This window comes from Meriones unguiculatus, chromosome X (genome assembly GCF_030254825.1).
Source record: "Meriones unguiculatus strain TT.TT164.6M chromosome X, Bangor_MerUng_6.1, whole genome shotgun sequence".
NCBI classification, from domain to species: domain Eukaryota; kingdom Metazoa; phylum Chordata; class Mammalia; order Rodentia; family Muridae; genus Meriones; species Meriones unguiculatus.
This window is the reverse complement of record NC_083369.1, coordinates 51,080,437-51,104,102: the sequence shown is the minus strand read 5'-3', so window position 1 is coordinate 51,104,102 and position 23,666 is coordinate 51,080,437. Positions and strand designations below refer to the sequence as shown.

The 23,666-nt window shown below is 36.5% G+C and overlaps 1 protein-coding gene across 7 annotated transcripts in view; it reads right to left on the bottom strand.

The window, feature by feature from the left end:
* Diaph2 (diaphanous related formin 2) overlaps positions 1-23,666 on the bottom strand; it is a 980,694-nt gene that overhangs the window by 125,125 nt on the left and 831,903 nt on the right. The window contains exon 28 of one of the 7 annotated variants that reach the window (XM_060375360.1): positions 21,538-22,449. The exons of the other annotated variants lie outside the window; for them this stretch is intronic. Within the exon in view, the coding sequence (XP_060231343.1) occupies positions 22,439-22,449 (11 nt within the window). The 3' untranslated portion in view covers positions 21,538-22,438. Of the gene's footprint in view, positions 1-21,537; positions 22,450-23,666 lie in introns of those variants that run through there. 7 annotated transcript variants of the gene reach the window in all.

Here is a 23,666-nt window from a genome sequence, read left to right as displayed (position 1 = left end):
CTTAGACTATAGATTTTCTTGACTTTGTCAATTAATTGGTAATGGCTAATGCTGTACTTGTAATCAGTTTAAGTGGTGAATTAAGTAGTCTTTCATAGTTGCAAATACTCACAATAAACTACTTTATAACATACACATATTGTTCTTTGTATTATGGGGAGGTATTGGTAAAGATTATAATATAACATAAATTATAATAATTCATATTATCCCAAATAAGCTAATGGAGAAGATAGTGACAAAGATTCCCTTCTTTGGCCAAAATTGGGTCTGGTTCCTCTGGAAGTCCCTTTATAAAAACTAATCCTGCATTATCTTCTTCTGTGTCCTGGTAAGGCTGCTCCCCCTAACCCCCTCCTGCTGAGACCTGATAGACTAGAATAAGAGGGAAGGGGAGGAGGACTTCCCTTATCAGTAGACTGGGAGAGGAACACACGGGTGGAGAAGAGGGAGGGTGGAATTATGAAGGGAGGAGGAAGGGAGGTACAGTGGGGATACAAAGTGAATAAACTGTAATTAACAATAATAATAATAATAATAATAATAATAATAACTAATCCTGTCATTGATTTTTTTTTTCTTTGGCCCCATTTTTCCCCAGTCTTGGGAAATTCAGATGGGTTAGTTTAGAGAAAATACCCCACATTGGGTATTTGATAAAAAATATTTTACCTTTCACCATGGAAGTCTCAGTACTCTAGACTCCTATAGCAAGAAACCTTGCAACTCTGTTAGCAAGATTTCCCATTTACCGTCAGTGCTTTCTCTTAAAAATCTTTCCTCTGCTGACCTTATCATACACTTTGTATGTAAGTATTTGCTTGGCACATGTTAATATTTGCAGTTTTCAATCTCGCTTCTTGACTATAAACCTCACTCTGAGTGAAGTCTGCCTTACCATGTTCAACAGCTTCCACAATAATGTTTAATATGAGTCAAGACATAAAAACAAGACTATAATAAAGAGTGGGATTTGATTAGTATTACAGTCTAAATCAGAAATGCCTCCCAAAGCTCATGTTTTGAATCATGTTTTTTTTTTTTTTTTGAAGTTGTAGAATGTTTAGGGAAGGGGACCTCAGTAACAGAAGCAGGACATCAGGGTGGGCCATTGAAGGTTATATCTCTCCCCTAATTCCTTGTTCTTTGCTTTGGTTCTTAGATGTGGTAACACAGACTGACTACTTCTTCCACTCATTCCTGTCTCCATGAACTGAGTAGCCATGGTAGAATGAAACATTCTGAAACCATCAATCAAAATAAATCTTTCTTCAAGTTGGTTTTGTCAAGTATTATAGCTACATCAGTGAAATGAAAATACACTGTCAAGAGTATTCCACAGAAAGCATACATTATGAAACTTTAGAGTGATATCTTCATGGGGAAAATGAGATCTGAGTTAAGGATGGCAGAAATACAAATTGGGTTTTCATAGGAAGAAAGTGAGAGATGCTACTACCAAGGGGCAAATAATTAGCTTGAACTAATTCACTCGTAGATTTTCTTAAATACATAGTCTTGAGCTAAAACAGTTTTGAAATTATTTGTATAAATAGTTAATTGAAAAGGAACAAAGAAAAACTTGCATAAATTAGAAAATGGTAATATATCAAAGATAACTAAGGAAGACTTCATACAGCTTATTCTTTATACAGCTTACTCTTTGGCTTATGGATATGAGATTCTGAATCAAAGGTCATGCTGAGTGGCACAGCAAAATTATATAAATATGAGTCTAGTTCTGGTTGAACACTGGTCTTTTTGTTGTTTTAGGACAAGTCTCCCTATGAAGGCCCAAGATGGTCTCAAACTTAAGAGTCCCTTACCTCTGTTTCCTAGGTGTTGAGATTAAAGACTTGCACCATCAAGCTCAACTTGAGTAAAGTTCTAGTAAGAGTAGAGTTCTTGTAAAATGGTTCCTAATTTCTTAAACAATTGTGAGCTATTCCAAATGTCTTTTTATAGCTAGATTTATTTTTTTTCAATTTATGTTTTAAATTTATTTTTATTATATATTCATTGCATTTTGCTAGCATATGTCGGTGTGAACGTGTCAGAATCCCTAGAACTGGAGTTACAGACAGGTGTGAGCTGCCACAGAGGTGCTGGGAATTGAACCTGGGTCCTCATGAAGAACAGCCAGTGCTCTTAACCACTGAGCAATCTCTCTAGCCCCTCACCTAAATTTATAAAGAACATCTTGCACTGAGAGTAAAAACTGTATAGCAGCTGCAATCTGTGCTTGTGCTAATCTAGAGTTGTATCCCTTGGAGACTCCTTTCTTGGCCAGTACCTACTTTTCCAGGTCTGTGGCAACAATATATTGCTAACTGAGCGACTTGCAGCAGAAGACTATTTATTAACAGCTCTAGAGGAAAGAATTCTAAAATAACAGTTGGCAGGATCGGTTCTTTCCCAGGGCTTTAAGGAAAGCTCATTCTATCTTTCTAGTTTCTGCTGGCTGCCAGTAACCCTTGAGATTACTTGGTTTGTGCCTGTATTATTCTAGTCCCTGCTTGTACAGTCTTATCACATTACTCCTGTGAGTCTTTGTGCCCTTGTGTTTCACATAGGTTTCTTATGAGGATTTAAGGTTAACCTTGATCCAGTATGAACACACTATAACTTGAGTATGTCTGCAAAGACCCTATTCCATATGATTGTCTTTTGCAAACACACTCTTATTCACATAAACAAAGAATCAGGAATTCAGCATATTTTGGCGAGTAACACAGTTCAGCCCATGCCTGTTCCACAGCTAATTGTTAAATGATTATTTCCCTATGTAGAATTACATAATATAGTTCCAGTGATTCATTTCCCACAATAGTATTGCTTTTTAAACAAGTAACTTCCTATGACAGAAATACTAAGCCAACTGACCTCAAACTAAAATGTCTAATATGTAGTTTAGTTTTAGAACATATTTAGAACATATTAGAACTATGTTAGAAATATGTTTTCTTCTTCACATAGTAGGAGGAAATTAGTATACTCAAAGTTACATTAGGCCCTGAACAGAGATTAAAAAAAAAAGGATTAAAAAAAATAACTCCTACTCTTAGTGTACAGCCTTGAGGTTTTACAGAATAGAATGTTCCACAATTATAGAGATCATAAACATCATCTATTCTAAACAACTCATTTTATAGATGAGTCCTTTGAGGGCTGAAGAGGTTAAATAACTTGCTCATGGCTCAGAAAGTTAATTGCAAGGAACATGCAAGGAAAACAAATGAACAGCACAATTTTAAAGAAATTCAACTACTATTTTGCTATCAAAGTGAATATACACTGGATGTTGATGATTTCCTGTGAAGAGATTAGATCAAAGTCTAGCAATCTTGAGCAATTCTGGAGCAGGTGCAAAGTCTCTTCATCTTCTCATTTGCTCTGATTTCTGAAGTCTTACAGAAGCGAAATGACTACCTAACCTTTTTTTGCCACCTGGGCCTTGGGTTTAGTTTCAGTTATCTGAGAAATCAATAACTTAATAGTAGAAAGGTAAATAGATGCTCTTCTGCCTGTTGCAATTCTTTTATGCCACAAATGGTAGAGAGTCCCTAGAACTCTCTAGAAAAAAGGACTTAGGCATTTGTTAGAAAAAGATGATTATGATCCTATTTTTTAAATGGATTATTACTGATTTGTTTAAGGAAATAGGAAGTGGTATATTACTTACTTCAAGTACAACCAATTCTTGGAAAAACTTAAAAGTAGGCTTTCAGGTCAAAGTTCCTCTTTTTCCCATGGTATATTAAATTAGACTGCCAGTAGTAGAATTACAGGTAATCTGTATTTGTTAAAGCACAATATAGTATCATGACATTATAACAAAACTAAGGATGTAATAAAACAAAACAAAACATATATTGAGAGATAGCTCAGTAGATAAAATCACTTTCTGCTTTTGCAGTGGACCTATGTTGAATCCCCACCATACACATGGCCCAGCCATTCAAAATCATCTGTAGCCCCAGCTTCATGTTATCCAATGCCCTCACCATCTCCATGGACACCAGGCATGCGTGTGATATACATACCTACACTGAGGTAAGCACTCATATGTATAACAATAAATTAGTCTTTAAAAAAACTATTACATAAAACCTGAAAAAAACATAAGACATCACAGGAGGAACTAAGAATTTTTTTCTTTTTTAGTTTCTCTCCATTTAATTTCATGTTAGATATAGTATTGTTCCAAATTACATGTGTTACATATTTTTTATTATTATTATTTTTAATTTTATTTTTCTTTTTAGTTACATTTTGTTAACTCTGTGTTCCAGCTGTATCCCGCTCCCTTATTCCCTCCCCAACCCCACACTCCCTCCCTGGTCTCCTCCCTGTCCCTTTCCAAGTCCACTGATAGGGGAGGACCTCCTCCCCTTTCATTTGACCCTGTTTTATCAGGTATCTTGAGGGCTGGCTGAAAAGTCCTCCTCTGTGGCCTAACAGGGCTGCTCCTCCCCTGGGGGAGCAGGGATCAAAAAGCCTGCCCTTGAGATCCTGTTAGAAATAGTCCTTGTTCCCCTTACTTTGGAAAACTACTTGGTTACTGAGCTACCACAGGCCACATCCCAGCAGAAGTTCTAGGTTATATCCATACATGGTCCTTGGTTGAGTGTCAGTCTCAGAAAAGACTCTGTGCCTGGATATATTTGGTCCTTGTAGAGCTCCTATCCTTTCCATATCATACTAACTCCCCTTCTTTCATATGATTCCCTGCACTCTGCCGAGGAACTAAGAATTTATCATTTTTGTTTCCCACAACACTAAATTACATATGGATTAGTGGAATTGGCTTTTCATCTATCTTGCTTAATATATGGAAATGGAAAAGATTTAAAATTAATGTAGAAAAGCACCACTTTTTTGGGATATACTATTTTGGGATACACTGTATTTTTACTAATTTATTTAGCATTTCATTCAAAATATTCTTTACATAATTACATTTCTCAGAGCTAACTCTAAGACCTGCAATTCCAAATTAGGTGATTTCAAGTACACCTATATGAAAAGATGTTAATTTAGCAAATATTAACTTCATCAGCTTGGAAATAGAGCTGTGAAGCAATGAAGTAATGTGTTAGAGATTAACATCAACAAATTTACGTAATAAGAGATTCAAGACAAAGTAGAATGTCCCATTCTTTGGGGTTTTGAAAAATAATGTAATTTGACAAATAATGCATTATAATAACCATGTCTATGATGAGTAGACTTTAATTAAGGGCTTTCTTATGCCTAGAGAATTAAGAATTCAATGTGTTGACTGAATGTACATTGTTTTTTGAGGGATCTTTATATACTTTAGACAGTGCTACAAAACTCACTCACAAAATGATCACACTCATAAGAAAGTTCTAATCTAAGCTAACTTTGGAAAACTCCATGAGTGAATAACTTCCTAAGAAGAGAGTCTCTCTTGCGCGTCTTATTCACTTGAGTTATGCCTAGAAAGCTGAGATTTTTGTCCTCTATGATACAGTTGAGAAGGGGAGCTTTTTATTATAAATTTTTCATTACAAACTTCACAGAGATCTTTACTTAAAAAAGTAGATATTACACAGTTATTAAATCTAAATTCTTTAATAACTCCACACTTTACTTCAGTAGTCTTATATGCAGAAATGAATATAAGGATCCAAGAAGAAACTATTAGGGAAATAAGTCATTTTTTGCATATCTTTCAATTTAGTAATTATCTAATTCACCTCCTGAAAACCACAGAGCTGACTTACTTGCATAACTTTCCCCTTAATGCAATGGATCATGTAAACTGAAAAGGATATTTTTATAAAGTAATATTACTCATTCAATAGAAAGAGATTAATTCTATAACTCAGACTTTTTTGAAGCCATATCTCATACACGTTCTCTAGAAAAGCACCATTAAGCCCTTAAATATTGGCTGAAATTCAGAATTTCAACCCTTAGACCCAGGAGACATACAATTCAATTTAGATTAGGCAAGATGTACACAATGGTGGCAGAAGGGATTTTTAGTTGTGTACCTAGTATATCTTTGCTATTTGCCAACACAAGCCCAAGCTGAACTTTGCTAGTTTGTTAAGAGAATACTAGCTGGAGAAGTTGTTTCTGTGAGATTATAGACTTTTCCATCATGAACACTAAAGGATTACTCCTCTTCTGTAAAACAAGTAGCTACAGCTGATCAGTAACAAAACACCTTGGTGAAATATGCAGAAGAACTCTGTCTTTTTAACCAAAATCTGAACTTGACTTTATTAATCTTTATATTAGTATGATATAATTTATGTCTAGACATAATCAGATTAATAAGGAAATATAGACATTCCATCTTGAAGGGAAGACTCAGATGAGGAGATTTTTGTCCTAAATACTAGTGTTAGTGTGTTGGTTTCCCCAAAAAACAGTAAAGCTCCAAAAGAGCTAAATTTTACATATGGTGTACATATGATGTTTTTGAGATATTTTCCTGACAATATGTGTTTTTTTTTTTTTTTTTTTTTATTCTTTTTCTTCTTTTTTAAATAGGCATGCTGTTCCTATTAGGCTTACAGTAGTATTGCTATTGTGTGATTAATTAATTTAGGAAGCATTACAGTGTTTTCCAAACTGACCCAGAGATGCAACTTGACAACTGAATCTACTTAACTAGCATGGTAATTAAGATCTGCACTTGCACTCCAAGATAGCATAGCACTTACACAGCACTGACAACAAGCCGTTTTCTTGGCTAATACCTGATTGATGGTCCATTCTTAATATTATTGGAGAAAGACATTAACAAGATAGGCCATGCCTCTTTAAAAAAAATGAACCTTGCAATATCTACAGATGATTTCTAGTTCAGATAACTCTAAGTAGCTTAATACAAATTAAAAAAAAAAAACACCTTTCTGGCTCATTAAGGCAGTTGCTCAAGCTGTCATTAGCATTACCTCTCTGAAACTGCAGTACACAATTCAGCTGGCCTTGTCTGCTACACAAACTAATGGCACAGAGCTACCTTTTGACAGCAGGACTAAATTTACATACTTTACATATTCAGTGAATAAAGGAAAATTTACATTAATCAATATGCTACATTTAGTATTTTTTTCCCTCATTTGAAATGTACCTGTATAACTGTAGGCCTAGTTACTGACAACTACATACAAAATGAATTAGTTGTATCAAGGCAAAAGAGGAGCTTTACCTCTTATTTAGTCCTACCCACTTTTGATAGAGTAATTGTAAATTATGCTTCAGAAGATGAATAGCAAGTCATGCCTGAAAAGATGAGAAACTCTGGTTTTCATCCTCAGACCTGCTAGGCTGACTGCCTGTCAGATAAGCCTGAAGCTAGGATTATGTCTTGAAAAGCTGTCAGAACACAGATTTTTATCACTAAATCAAACCTGCTGGTTTAAACTTTTCAAACTTTATCTCATATTTAATTAAAAAGAAAACAAACAAACAAACAAAAAGTATTATTATTACTTTTCTTTATTTAGGTACGACAATATAATTATCAGTATTTTCAGAGTATCTTGCTTCTTAGTAGTATAATCATAAAACAGTTTATTTAAGCATTAAGTACTCATTAATCATCTCTTCCAGCAGTTGAAAAACTTTTCTAAGATGGCCTTTGCAGTAAATGCTTTGGGTTTGAAAGGTTGTAGGGTCTCTGACATAATTGTTCAACTCTGCCATAAATAATATGTAAATGAATGAATGTGGTTGTGTCCCCCAAATTTTATTTATGGAAAGCTGAATTTAATATAATATTCATGTATAAATATTACTCTTCTTAGGGTTGTTTTCTAATCCTTTAAACTTGTAAAAATCTTTCTTAGATTTTTGTCCTGGATTTAGTTCATCTATAGGCTGGTGTGTCATCTTTCAGTGTATTCTACATATAAATCATTATAAAAGGGAAAAATAGTATAAAAGAGAGACACTTTTCAGAATTGCTGGGAAAAAAGGCCAAAAAACATTAAAGAATTGACAAACTATGAAACAGCATGTACAAAATGGCTGTAATGTGTGGGTTATCCATATGATTAAAGAGAATGTGGTTATAGTGTCTACTACAGAAGAGTTGGAGTAGGATTCATGCGTAATTAGTTATGCCAGGAGGCACTTACTGCATTTGCACAAATAGAGAAGATACAGAAAGACCACTTCAAGTGGGGAAAATAATATGTCCCATTTATGGGGAAGTAGAAGACTCTGTCAAAAGAGAATCAATTAGAGAAATTAATTCATTTACTCAGTAGATAAGTATTGATCACTTCTCTGTGCATTAGGAGTTATGCTAACAGACTGTGATGAGTTATATGCAGTTCCTGTAATCACTTAGTCCTGTTAGAAGGACAAATAAGCACACAACTACAATTCCGGACAAAATATGACCAGGTGTTTGCATTGAAAGCTCAAAGCGTTATGAAAATACCAGGGATATTTTTTTTTTAAATTATGTCAGTTCTCAATATCCCATTCATTTACTTTTTTTTTTAAATTACATTATTTATTGTTGTAACCTGTTTAAGCTCGCTAGCCCCTCTGTGGAGACCTACTTTATTTCTTAGCATAACTATGGCTCCTCTGTTAACATCAGTTATTGCCTTTAGCATAGCAGCTGTAAATCATCCATTCATTTACTTTTAAAGTAGAAATCTGTAATTTAACAAAGGGCCTCTGAAAGACTACCCACAATGGTATCTAAGCAGATCTTAAGACTCATAGTCAAACTTTGGGCAGAGTGCAGGGAATCTTATGAAAAAAGGGGGAGATGGAAGACCTAGAGGGGACAGGAGCTCCACAAGGACAGCAACCAAACCCAAAAAATTTGGACACAGGGGTCTTTTCTGAGACTGATGCTCCAACAAAGAACCATGCATGGAGATAACCTAGAACCCCTGCACAGATATAGCCCATGACAGCTCAGTGTCCAAGTGGTTTCCGTAGTAAGAGGAACAGGTGCTGTTTCTGACATGAACTCAGTGGCTGGCTCTTTAATCATCTCCTCCTGAGAGTGGAGCAGCCTTACCAGGCCACACAGGAAGACAATGCAGTCAGATAGATTAGAGTCGGTGGAAGGGGAGCAGGACCACCCTTATCAGTGGACTTGGGGAGGAACAAAGGAGGAGAGGGATGAAAGGTAGTATTGGGAGTGGATGAAGGAGGGGGCTACAGCTAATATACGACATGAATAAATTGTAATTAATTTTTAAAAAAATATTTAAAAAAATTTTAAAGAATACAGTTGCAATAAAATAATCATTTGTGGCCCCTCTAAGACCTGGCACAATGGCATTTTGCTGCCAAAGTGTCAGAATTGTATAAATTTTCTATAAATAATTTTCAGAGACACTTTTATAATTATAATTATAGTCTTAAATTTGAAAGGGCTTATTGTTTCATTGGTTTGAGTCACTGAAATTGAGCATTGTGCCACTGGTACCAATAATAGTCATGCACCTGTCTGAAAGCTTTTTTCAGCAATGAGGCAAATGACTGAGAAAAAGACTAGAATGTGTTTTTTATCAAAGATCTTTCAAAAAGGATTTATATCTACCTGCCTAAGATGGCTCAAGATCAAAGACCTCAACATAAAACCAGACACATTAAATCGGTTAGAAGAAAAAGTGGGGAATACCCTAGAACCCATTGGTACAGGAGACAACTTCCTGAACAGAATACCAACAGCACAGGCTCTAAGAGCAACAATCAATAAATGGGACCTCATGGAACTGAAAAGTTTCTGTAAAGCAAAGGACACCATCATCAAAACAAAACGACTGCCTACAGATTGGGAAAGAATCTTCACCAACCCTTTATCTGACAGAGGGATAATATCCAGTATATATAAAGAACTAAAGAAGCTGAAAAGCAGCAAAACAAGTAATCCAATTAAAAAATGGGGAACAGAGCTAAACAGAGAACTCTCTGGAGAGGAATATTGAATGGCAGAGAAACACTCAAAGAAATGCTCAACCTCATTAGCCATTAGGGGAATTCAAATCAAAATGACCCTGAGATTTCACCTTACACCTATCAGAATGGGCATGATGAAAAACCCAAGTAACAATACATGCTGGAGAGGTTGTGGGGAAAGGGGAACCCTCCTCCACTGCTTGTGGGAATGTAAACTTGAACAACCACTCTGGAAATCAATCTGGTGCTTTCTCAGAAAACTAGGAATAGTGTTTCTTCAAGATCCAGCCATACCACTCTTAGGCATATATCCAAAAGAGGCTCAAGTACACAATAAGGACATTTGCTTAACCATGTTTGTAGCAGTGGTATTTGTAATAGCCAGAAGCTGGAAACAGCCCAGATGCCCCTCAAGTGAAGAATGGATGCAGAAATTGTGGTACATCTACACGTTGGAATATTACTTAGCAGTGAAAAATATGGAAATCATGAAATTTGCAGGTAAATGGTGGGACCTGGAAAGGATCATCCTGAGTGAGCTGTCCCAGAAGCAGAAAGTATATACTCACTCATATAGACATGTAATACAGGATAACCCTACTAAAATCTGTACATCTAAAGAAACTAATCAAGAGGGAGGACCCCAACTAAAATGCTCAATCCCCATCCTGAAAGGCAAAGTGGAAGGACATCAGGAGAAGAAGAAAACAGGAAACAAGCTAGAAATGTGCCACAGAGGGCTTCTGAAAGGCTTCGCCCTGCAGACTATCAAAGCAGATTCTGAGACTTATGGCCAACTGTTTGGCAGTGTGCATGGAATCTTATGAAAGAAGTGGGAAATAGTAAGACCTGGAGAGGACAGGAACCCCACAAGGAGAGCAACAGAACCAGAAATTTGAACACAGGGGTCTACCCAGAGATTCATACTCCAAACAAGTACCACGAATGAAGATAACCTAGAACCCCTGCACAGATGCAGCCCATGGTAGTTTAGTGTCCAAGTCGGTTACATAGTAATGGGAAGAGGGACTGCCTCTGACATAATCTGATTGGCCTGCTCTTTCATCACTTCCTCCTGAGGGGGGAGCAGCCTTACCAGGCCACAGAAGATGACAATGCAGCCACTCCTGATGAGATCTGATAGACTAAGTTCAGAAGGAAGGAAAGGAGGACCTCCCCTATCATTGGACTTGGGGAGGGTCATTCGTGAAGAAGGGGGAGGGAGGGTGGGATTGGGAAGTGAGGAGGGACAGGCTTATGGAGGGATACAAAATGAATAAAGTGTAATTAATTAAAAAATTTTAAAAATGTTAAAAAAAGAAGATAAAAAAAGATCAATAACACATGGAGCATAGAATGAATTTTCAACTCTGTGATTTGAAAAGTTTTAAAAGAATTTCAATAAATATTTCTATTAATCACTCATTAAAAAATCCAGTGACATTACTAGCCTTTTTTTGTGGCAAGAACTAAAAACACTTGGCTAGAAGTATTCCTGATAATATGACCAAAGAAACTATGAGCAAAACCTTTCACACAATTCCCCAAATTATCGGCAACAATATAAAGAAATAGTATGTTTGTTTTTTTTAATTCAAGAAACTCATGTTCAGATTTCAACTTAGTCATTAGGTGTGACCTTAGACAAGCTACTTAACTTCTCTAAGTCTCCTTTCCTTCACCTCTAAACTAGCAAAGATAAAAACTGATGATCTGTCATGTGAAGATGCATACAGACATCTGTCTGCCTACCAAACTGAAGACTTCATAGAGCCTAACTTCCTTCTTTCTTTAGTGGAATCTCTCTCTCAATTATTTTTAGGGCACTGAGCCTGAGCATGATCAGAAACAAAGATGTCATTTGGTGTGTAAAAAGCACATGTAAACTCAGTGGGCCTAAAGAAGGAATAGGCCTATGTATAGATATTTTTTTCTGCTAGTGGGCAACATATGCACAGTGGTACTTAACAAACTCCACTAGAGGAGACACCCTTTGAATCTTAAATACACAATTGCATTTCAATCTCATTTTAAAGTTTTATCTTTCATAAAGTCCTCATTTTCCGTTTTCTTTGGTGGGGGGCGGGATGTTCAAGACAGGGTTTATCTACATAGCCTTGTCTGTCCTGAAACTCACTCTGTAGACCAGGCTGGCCTTGAACTCACTGATCCACCTGCCTCTGCCTCCAAGTTATGGGATTAAAGGTGAACATCACCAAAGCCCAACCCTAGATGTATCTCTATTTTTAATTAAGTTTTTATTTTTTATATTAATTACAGTTTATTCACTTTGTATCCCAGCTGTAGCCCCCTCCTTCTCTTTCATCTTCTCCCAATCCTACCCTCCCTCCCTCATCTCCTCTAATGCCCCTTTCCAAGTCCACTAATAAGGGAGGTCCTCCTCCCCTTCCATCTGACTCTAGCTTATCAGGTCTCATCAGAACTGCCTGTATTGTCTTCCTTCATGGCCTGGCAAGGCTACTCCCCCATCAGGGGTGGCAGTCAAAGAGCTAACCACTGAGTTCACGTCAGAAACAGTCCCTCATCTTCTTACTAGGGAACCCACTTGGATACTGAGCTGCCATGGGCTACATCTGAGCAGGGCTTCCAGGCCATCTCCATGAGTGGTCCTTGGTTGGAGTATCAGTCTCAGAAAAGAACCTTGTGCCCAGATATTTTCATTTTGTTGCTCTCCTTGTGGAGCTCCTGTCCTCTCCAGGTCTTACTATCTCCCCCTTCTAGAAAGAGGACCCTGTGTAAGATGATCAGTCCCCACTCAGAAAGGCAAACTGGATGGACATTGGAAGAAAGAGAAAACAGGAAACAAGACAAGAGCCTACCACACAGGGCCTCTGAAAAACTCTACCCAGCAGTGTATCAAAGCAGATACCCAGACTCATAAACAAACTTTGAGCAGAGTGCAGGGAATCTTGGGAAAGAAGAGGGAGATAGTAAGACCTAGATGTCTCCTTAGAAGGCAGATTCCTTAGTAACATGCAATGGTGAGAAAAATCAGAAACACAATTTTTTTCCTAGAAATGACTCTATTTTCTACAATAGTTAAGAAATATTTTATGCATTTTTCACCCTTGGAATTTTGGAATACAAATACTGCTTCTGTTTAAGAATGTGTTATTCCAATTGATAAATGGGACCTCATGAGGCTAAAAAGCTTCTGTAAAGCAAAGGACATAGTCATCAAAACAAAACAACAGCCTACAGACTGGGAAAGGATCTTCACCAACCCTTTATCTGACAGAAGGCTGATATCCAGAATATATAAAGAGCTAAAGAAGTTAAAAAGAAGCAAATCAAACAATCTGATTAAAAAATGGACTACAGAGCTAAACAGAGAATTCTCAGTAGAGGAATATTGAATGGCAAAGAAACAATTCCACATTTGGCTAAGGCTGAGGATCTGGCTTGCTTCCATGTATGTGGACCTATCTGCATTGCCCACGTGGCATGCCTGGGTTGGCTACCCAGAGGCTATTTAAGCTGTGGGCTGGCTTTCCCCAGGGTCCGAGGATTGTTCAAGGTTCCTGAATAAACTGCATTGAAAAAAAAAAAAAAAAAGAAACACTTAAATGCTCAACGTCCTTAGCCATCAGAGAGATGCAAATCAAAACAACCCTGAGATTTCACCTGACACCCATCAGAATGCCTAAGATCAAAAACTCAAGTGACAACACATGCTGGAGAGGTTGTGGAAAAAGGAAAACCCTCCACCATTGCTGGTGGGAATGAAAACTTGTACAACCACTTTGGAAATCAATCTGGCGCTTTCTCAGACAATTAGAAATAGTACTTCCGCAAGATCCAGCTATACCACTCTTAGGCATATATCCAAAAGAGGCTCAAATACACAATAATGACATTTGCTCAACCATGTTTGTAGCAGTTTTATTCGTAATACCCAGAACTTGGAAACAACCCAGATGTCTGTCAGTTAAGTAATGGATACAGAAATTGTGGTACTTTTACACAATGGAATACTACTCAGGAATTCAAAACAAGAAAATCATGAAATTTGCAGGCAAATGGTGGGACGTAGAAATGATCATCCTGAGTGAGGTATCCCAAAAGCAGAAATACACACATGGTCTATACTCACTTATATAGACCTATAAGATTGGATAAACATACTGAAATCTATATACCTAAAGAAGATAAACAAGAAAGAGGACCCAGGGTAAGATGATCAATCCTCACTTAGAAAGACAAATGGGATGGACTTTGGATGTAGGAGCAAACAATAACAGGACAGGAGCCTACCACAGAGGGCCTCTGAAAGACTCTACCTAGCAGTGTATCAAAGCAGATATTAAGACTCATAACCAAACCTTCGGCAGAGTGCAGGGAATAAAAAATAAATAAATAAATAAATAAATAAATAAATAAAGGTGTGGGGGAAGAGTTAATATAACCTGGAGAGGACAGAAATTCCACAAGTACCAAATATAACTGGGCACAGGGGTCTTTTATGAGATTGTTTCTCCAAACAAGGACCACATATGGATGCAACCTAGAGCCCCTGCTCAGATGTAGCCCTTGGTAGCTCAGTATCCAAGTGGGTACCCTAATAAGTGGAACAGGGACTGTTTCTGACATGAACTCGATGGTGGGCTCTTTGCTTCCCCCCTCCAGGGAGGAGCAGCCCTGCTAGGCCACAGAGTAGGACTTTGCAGCCAGTTCTGAAGACACCTGATAAACAAGTATCATGGAAGGGGAGGAAGTTTTCCCCTATCAGTGGACTTGGAAAGGGGCAGGGAGGGTGGGATTGGGAGGGAAAGAGGGAGTGGGATACAGCAGGGATACAAAGTTAACAAATTGTAACCAATATCAAAAAAATAAAAATTAAGTTAAAAAAGAATATGTTATTTATACTTCTGTACTCAGCATTAGAATGAGACTTCTTTAATAAAGAATATATTTGGATGGTTCGCTTAACTAGAACAAGCATGCCCCTTCTCTTAATAGCAGCTATCTTGGCCCAGAAATACATTCTGCTATTCCCTTCTCTACTTAACCAAATATGTCATGCACTTTGGGGCTGAGTATGTTGCATGAGTTGTTCTTATGCATAATCTTAAAATCTTTATTATGTTGCATAATCTCCAAATAGTCTATCCTTGTTTGCATTAAATGAACATTCACTAGTGATACTGTCCAATAAATCATTTCTGAATGGACTAATTATGAAATCAAGGGTATATTTTTCTACATAAAATCAATATGATTCCCAACATATCACAATAGTAGAGTAAGAATAAGGAAAAACAATAATATTGCTATGGCTCACACCTGAAGAGGTGAGAGTCTTTAGAAGAAAGCTTAAATAACCTGAGCTATAAATACATATGCAGAACTCGAATACATAATCCTCATATATGAAAAGAGGAAATTTAAATACTGTACCAGTTATTTGCAATCATTGTAATAAAACATCTAGTGTATTTCTGGTTCTTTCATATTAGCAAAGTTCTTCAAAATGTGCATTCATTTGAGTATCCTGAAATTATATAATATTCTCATAATGCATACATGTGTAATATATCTTCAAAACATGCCTGTCCTTATGGATTTTTTCTTTATATAAAAGTCACTTCAATAATAAAGAATATATTTTTTATAAACATACCACAAAGCTAGATATCATATCTAATATATCTTTTATATAATGCTTAATGTGTTTCATACCACAGAATAGACAGAGTGCCAAATGGATGTTAGAAATATAAATTTGTAGAATATATTTCTTTTCAAATTCTATGTATTCTTCCGAAGTACATATTTCATTAGTTACTATGAAGTCAGTATTTAGGGGCATATAACATATATTTCACAGAAAGAAAGGGCATTTGGTAATGTAAATATGTCACCAAAACTCTTCCCATTCAATTATCGTAAATGTCATGTTGTATAACTGTTCAATTCTGTTTCAAACAGGAATCAAGTCACTTAGATAGGTGATCCTGGTTTAGTCTGTATTGTGCAGGGTTGTATTATGGTATAACAGAAAAAAAAAACAAATAGAAAACTTCTTTGGAATGTATAAATAATTAAATTGATATGACACTATACCCCAGAACATAAAGTACAAGTATGGTTGATTACCACAGGCTGAAGTGGGAGGATCAAGGTTAACCAGGAGTATATAGCAAGCTATGAGTCAGCCTCAACTCCATAGTGAGACTAAGTCTCAGTAAAGCAAGCAAGCAAGCAAGCAAGCAAACATAAAACAAATAACCAAAACATAATGAACAGTGTATTATAAAATTACTTCATAGTTGATCTAATTAATAATGTAAATACATTGTAATCAAAGCAAAGCACAGATAATACATATTTTCATCTTGCTTGTTAACATGCAGTCAGGCTGAATACATTTCATAATAAAGGAGTGAACTGGTTATTGTCAGTGTTCCAACTCTAGCTACATTCCTGCATATTTCTTTCAAAAGTAATAAGTTAATGAATAGGTGCTGCTTTCCATGATACGAATGTCCTTCACTATTAGTATCTCTTGAATTCAGCAATGAATACATATTCATGAATATGCACTCTTCTCAAAACAGGGGTTTAGGCAGTCTACTCCATTAAATGTAAATTTATTTTTCTCCCAGGTGTTAGCCAGAGAATGAACATTCCTGTCAGCGGCCTTTTCATGATGTTTGTCCTAATAGATGCCACCTGGAAATAAAATCAACTGATGTTTAATGGAATATAAAATCTCTACTCAGGAAGGGTATTGTTTCACGAAGAACTAGTTAATTAAAAATGTTAGAAATGAATATAGACTCTTCAATAAAACTGTTAGCTGGAAGCAATAAAATAAAGTGTTAAACAAAACTATGTAATTTACTTTCTATTATATACTGGCATTCTATTGATTATGATAATAATTGGCACCTGTATATGATCAACTTGATGTTTTTATGGTTGAACTATTTATTTTAATTGTCCTCTCAGGGTTTTTTGCATATTTGATGAGGACAACTGAACTGCAGTTGCAACAGTTATAAAAAACAAATATATGTGATGTGGTTCAGTGATCTGTCACATGATATACTCTTAGCATGGGAGCAATTACAGTGGTAGCTAATGAGTACCAACTAATATTTTAGTGTTAAATAGAACCTAAAAAAGGTATGTTCCTCTAAATTTTGGTTTCCTTTATAAGTAAATAATATTTAATATTTAAAAAAAATTAAAAATAAAACAAACCTCATTTGTGCTGGTGGGGAGAAGGCTCAATGATTAGGAGTACTGGCTGATCTTCCAGAGACCCTGAATTAGGTTCCCAGCATCCATACAGCATCCATACAGCATCCATTCACCATAATTTGTAACTTCCGTTACAGGGTACACTATGCCCTCTTCTGGCCTCCACCAGTCCTGCATGTATGTGGTATCCCTCCATACAAGCAGGCAAAACACCCATATGCATAAAATAAAATAAATCAGGCTCTTTGACCTCCCCACCCCCCAGGGTAGGAGCAGTCCTGTTAGGCCACAGAGGAGGACTTTGCAGCCAGCCCTGAAGATACCTGATAAAACAGGTCAAATGAAGGGGGAGGAAGTCCTCCCCTATCAGTGGACTTAGAAAGGGGCAGGGAGGAGACCAGGGAGGGAGTGTGGGGTTGGGGAGGGAATGAGGGAGCGGGATACAGCTGGGACACAGAGTTAACAAAATGTAGCTAATAAGAAAAATAAAATTAAAAAAAGAACTGTAGAATAATTTAAAATTAAAAAAAATAAAACCTACAAAGTGTAAAAAAATGTAATTTGAAGCACTCGATGTTAAATCAAAAGTCAATGGCATAAATTAAACTGAAATAAATCTCTTGTTAAATATAAAATATACACGACAATGTGAAGCAAATATAAGAAATAATTTTGCCAAGTTTTGTACATCCAGATGGAGGATAATGGGGGTAGTAAAATCCATATATATGATTTCTTTTGGTGGTTAGCTAAAAGCACCCAATATTTGAACAACTTCAGTTTCTTTCACTATGAGACAATAGTGGAGCTAATGCATACAACACAAGTCCCTACTTCCTTATAGACTTGGGTACTTGTGTACCTTGACAACTATTCTATCCTGTTCATCCTAGGTGACTATTATGAGTAGTATGAGCAGTGGTCGTGTTCATAAGTGACAATGGTCAAAGACCTATATTCAGAATATTGTGATAGCCTATTGTTCTTCTCTCTGGTAAAAACTAACTCTGATATGTACTGTATAATGGTGTCAGGACAAAATGTACAAGAATCCTAAGTGTAAAAAGTTCCCTTCATTTTTCTAAAATGTATTTTCCTGACAGCTTGGTATGACTGACAGTTCTTACACACTGACCTAATGAACCTTCAGCCTGGAAGCCTTCAGAAATAGCCTGATAAACAGTGAACTAAGTTTTACTATAAGCATCATTCCTAAGCCCCAGTGATCTGACTGAGGCGTCATGGCTTCCAAATTCCACTGGGAACATTTATTTCAGGCCAATTGCATTAGGAATGTTATCAAACTTATTTTTACAGTTTTTATAGTCTTTTTACAGAGAACACAAATCATCTTGTTTTCAGCTTAGATTAAACATTTAATTGCACATTTTCCATGGAAAATGCATGGCATATGCTAGAAGTTTGTCTCTGCTACTATTTTGCAAAGAGAAAAACTATGCTATGTGAAAATACCATATAGATATAAGTGTATATGTGAACTATTTGCTTATTTTCTTGTAGAATATAGTATACATTCTAAAAAATTTCAAATATATATACTGTGGGACTGAAAGATGGCTCAGTGATTAAAGCACTCAACACCAAGTATAAAAGCATGAATTCAATACCCAGGACCCTCATGTTGGAATAAAAAATCAGATTTCAGCAAGTTGTTTTCTGACATCTATATTGTTCCTTATTATGACTGCATGCACATGTGTAAGTACACACAATGAATAAATAAATGTAATAATTTTTCATTAAAATTAAAAATATATTCATCTAATGATTTTAGGCTTCATTCCTTTTTTAACTGTTAGAGCCATCTTGTATGAAGTATATAGAAGATAGGATATAAAACCAGTATAGAAATAATTCAGAATTGTACTTAGCACCAAAAATGTGCCCCTTATAAAGCAGACTATCAGAAAGAGAGTAAACCTCATTTATTTGATATATTTGTGTAGCATCAACAAAAAGGAATTAGAATATAATTGACAAGTGACTTCCTTTGGAGTTCAACAAATAATATGGGACTTCAGTGCATAATAGGTACTGTGGTTAACATTTTCAACTTCTCAATATCCTTTTATGATGGAATTTGACAACTTATATTCTCAAAGTAATTAAAACATTCATTTGTTGGTCTAAGTCAGAGATGAAGGAAAGGGTGTATTCATTAGATTACACTGTGCCCATAGAATCATAATTACAGCTTTAAATTGTCTTTTACTCCTCCAAAAGCTATTGATGATTAATTTTCATAGACTAAGACAGCTAATTCAATTGATTGGTCTATGAGTAGGACTGGCTTCCATATGTCCCCCTGGAAGTATATTTTAAGATAGTGTATAAGTATCCTATTAATGGGACTGAGGTACTCATTTGTAAGGGGCATATTGGGGTGTTAATTATAATTCTGAGTCATTCCTAAGCTGGTTTTATGTAGTAACATCAGTCCATTTGTCATTCTCATACTTACATTCTTTCCTTTTCTTCCTTTCTTTTTTTAAAATCACATCTCTGTTTTCACATAGTCCCTGTAAGAGGTAGCATTTTTATGTACTCTGTGATATTATTTCTCCTCTAGTCAATTGGACTTAAGAGAAACAAGTCTGCAGGCCACAGTAGTGATGTCTGATGCTGTCATGAGAAGCTGAACTAGGTCAGATAAATATCATACAAAGCAAGAGTCATTCTGCATTGCAGCAGTGATAGTCATGTTTACATAGGAAACCAAATGACAAAAATAAAAAATAAAAAGGGTTTATGTGGGGGGGGGGCGGACAGAAGAATGAGACCATACAAGGTTAGAAAAAGCAACTTCTATTTCTAACTTCACAATACAGGGAACAGTTCAAGGCACTGTGTTCGTTCCTATTTGTGGATATCTGAGACATTGTCTATACTGTGCTGAAATAAATATTTCATTTAACTTCAGGCAAGTCTCTACTTGTTTCTTGAAAACATAACAAACCCTATGTCAATGCTACTGGCCTCCAATTCCTCCTTTTTGTTTATTAATTAAAAACTTAAAAAAGAATTCTTAAACTGTTTGTGGAATAATTAAATAAGTCTTAAACTTTTTGTGGAATAATTAGATGTCTACAGAGATTAAGCAACTTACTCCATGACAGCCACATAGCTGTGATGCCTAGAAACTAGATCTAATTCAACATAGATAGCACTTGTCAGCATAATATGAATGAATACACAGATCTTGCAGTTATTTGACTGCCTTTGATAGTTCATTGAATCTCTGTTTGCATCTTTTCCTATGTAAAGCAAAATGTAGTGAAGCTATGTAAGGTATCTAATAGGAATATTGTGAGAACTAAATTAGTTACTGCATGATGTAAACATTATTAGCTGATTGAACTTGGGGAGGAATTTTATCTAAGGAAATGGGGTTGAGAGAAAAACAAAAGGAGAAACAACAACAACAAAAATCAAAGCCAAATTGAATTTCTGTCACAAAAATGTGGGATTATGACCCAAGATTCTATCAGAAGATAGAAGTGGCAATGGAACCAAGGTGAGTAAAATTCCTACCAAAACACTCACTATGGAGAAACACAGTGCCTTAATGACTGGAGAGCAAGGATCCCATTTCCACAAATCTAGACCCAGATGTGATCAATTTCCCAACTTAAATTCCATTAAGCCTCTCTGTAACTCTTCAATAAACACTGAGTTTAAATAGATCTTTGTCCCTTGCAATCAGAAGAGCCTTAATTAAGTAAAATGTTTATTAATATTACTTTAACTACTCATATAAAATGAAAAGTAATTACATATACAGGGCCTAGAAGATAAGGGATGCCCTAGATGCTTCCTTTCTCAAACATATGTTCTCCACACTCTTCCAGTGCTGTCAACAAATTACCATCCTCTTTCTCTTTCTGGGTCAAAGTACTTCATCACTATCTTATCACTAGGAACTAAATGGCATAGGTCTTAAGAATGAGTAATTAATCATTCTCTATCTATTTAGCCTTTTTTGATTTATTTTCCTTAACATGGTAAATAGTTAAAGCCTATATTCTTCCAATTAAAAAGTGAAAATGTTCTTTACTGAAGTCCTTTACCCTTCCAAGGCTGATGGAACCTGAGAGCACATTGTATAATTACTACCTTGAAAACACTTCTGAAGGCAGCAAAACACAAACCAGAAGAAAAATAAAACTGCAGCAAATTGTAAACAGCTTCAGATGATTTATAGGGAAAGAATTTTACAAAGCTTCCTTAATGGTAGGGTATAAACAGTTTTTTTATTTTTTATTTAACTTTTATTAATTACACTTTATTCCTTTTGTATCCTCCCATAAGCCCCTCCCTCCTCCCCTCCCAGTCCCACCCTCCCCCCCCATTTCTGCATGCATGCCTCTCCCCAAGTCCATGGATAGGGGAGGTCCTCCTCTCCTTTTTTCTGATCTTTTCTTTCTTTTTTTTTTTTTTTTGTTCTTCTCAATGCAGTTTATTCAGGAACCTTGAACAATCTTCTGACCCTGGGGAAAGCCAGCCCACAGCTTAAAATAGCCTCTGGGTAGCCAACCCCAGCGTGCCACGTGGGCAATGCAGATAGGTCCACATACACGGAAGCAAGCCAGATCCTCAGCCTTAGCCAAATATGGAGTTGTTTGTGACAGAGAGCACTCACCATCGGGAAGATGGAAGGCAGAAACCAGCTCCATCTTTAAGGCGCGGCATTACGCAGTTCTCTACAGTTCCCCCTTTTTGTTTTAGACGCATCAGGCAAGAGTAGAGGTCTGATCTCTGATATTAGAAATAAATTGGGACTTTGTACCGATGCTCATTTAGGTGTCATCCACCCAAAGAGCATCAGACCAGTCTGATACCTTTTTCTCAGAGGCGGGACCTGGGGCATCAACCCGCATGCAATCAGACATGCTCTTCTCTGGGTCCAAAGCGGCTGACCCTGAGTGCAGTGCTTAGCCTCGCATACTGAGGGTAACATTTTAGCTTTTTATGGTAGCCAACCATGCTTGGGGAGACTGTCCTGCTTCAATGGCTGTAAAGGCCTGAATGATCATGGCTGCATTACGCTGTTGTGAGACTCTAATCTTGCAAATACACCACAGGCAAACCAAGGAGACCAACACCAGAAGGCCTGCTAACGCTCCCATGCCTGCCCATTCCTTCAGATGATTCATGGCTGCAGCAATCCATGATGATAATCCTGTGGCTAGTCCTGAGTCCACTCTGGTAGAATTTGCCATAACAATGGCCACTCTCAGCTGCTCCATCGTAGTATCGAATTCTTCAGTCCAATTACCTAAAATATAGCTAGACAATTATTTAGACAGATTTGCAGCACAGGAAAAATTCTCATATTGTATGCTAGTGACACAAAGTCCAGCATACTTCCATTGACAGCCAAGTTGAGCAATTTGCTATAGGGTATCAATTTGCTCCTGTGCGAGGTCAATCCTCTGATTGAACACCCTAAATGATAATTACAAAACTCATTGAACTGAATGGGAATTAGGATTGTCAGGCAAATGCTTATAAGGGGTTAATTAATTAACACAAACCACATGGCTCCACTGAAAATGGGCTCATTATTCTAAGCCACTAACATGGTCTGCTTCTTAGTACTGCCCTCTTTATGCCATTTCATTCTTCCTACCACACCCCCACCTAAGGAACAAATGTCAGGAGAAACAATATTTAAAAGGAAATGCTAGCTAAAAGCATTGTGCAAGGGTACAACAGGGGTACAAAGATGTCTGCTGAACATTGAAATGGAAAGATCATTTATTAGTACACCATGATTCAGTACATCCCAAAGGGTTCAATATTTTCATTACACACACAAATATACCCTCTCCTCCTTTTCAAATACCTCATTACAGCTAAGCCTGGAGCTTTTTTCTTTAAAAAAGCTTTCTTCTGAAATTATTAATAATATAAAGTTCCCTACAGGGTAAGGGCCTTATTATAATCAAAATACATACATACATACATATATATATATATATGTGTGTGTGTGTGTGTGTGTGTGTGTGTATACTTAAGTACTCTCTTTCACACAATTTTAAATAACGTAGTATTTAGTAGGAACAGTAAAGAATTTATAAGCTAAACACAGAGAAGCCTAGAGGAAGATGGCAATATCCCAGATTCTCATTAAACAGCACTTGAAGTTTATTAGGTTGGTGTAGGAGACTGTAATAGGATTATGAGTTTTGGTTTAGCCTGTCCATCATTTCAACATCCCCATAACTTAGGGGAATATCTTCATATGGGTCTGAATTTAATATTGAAGCTGCTTTATTTAATTCTTCCTATTTTATAATGCCGAGTGCTAATTAGTTCCATCTACTTTCGTCAGGCTTGTCAACAAGGCAACTTGGAAACCAAGAACCTGCTGAATTATGGATTAACTAGTTTTGCAACAGCATATTCGAGCAACCTACTTTGCTGCTACAAAGTTGAATGGTATTATAGGCACAGGAAAGCATAAAATATTCTTTTGCTATCTTCTGCTTAAAAGCAGGACA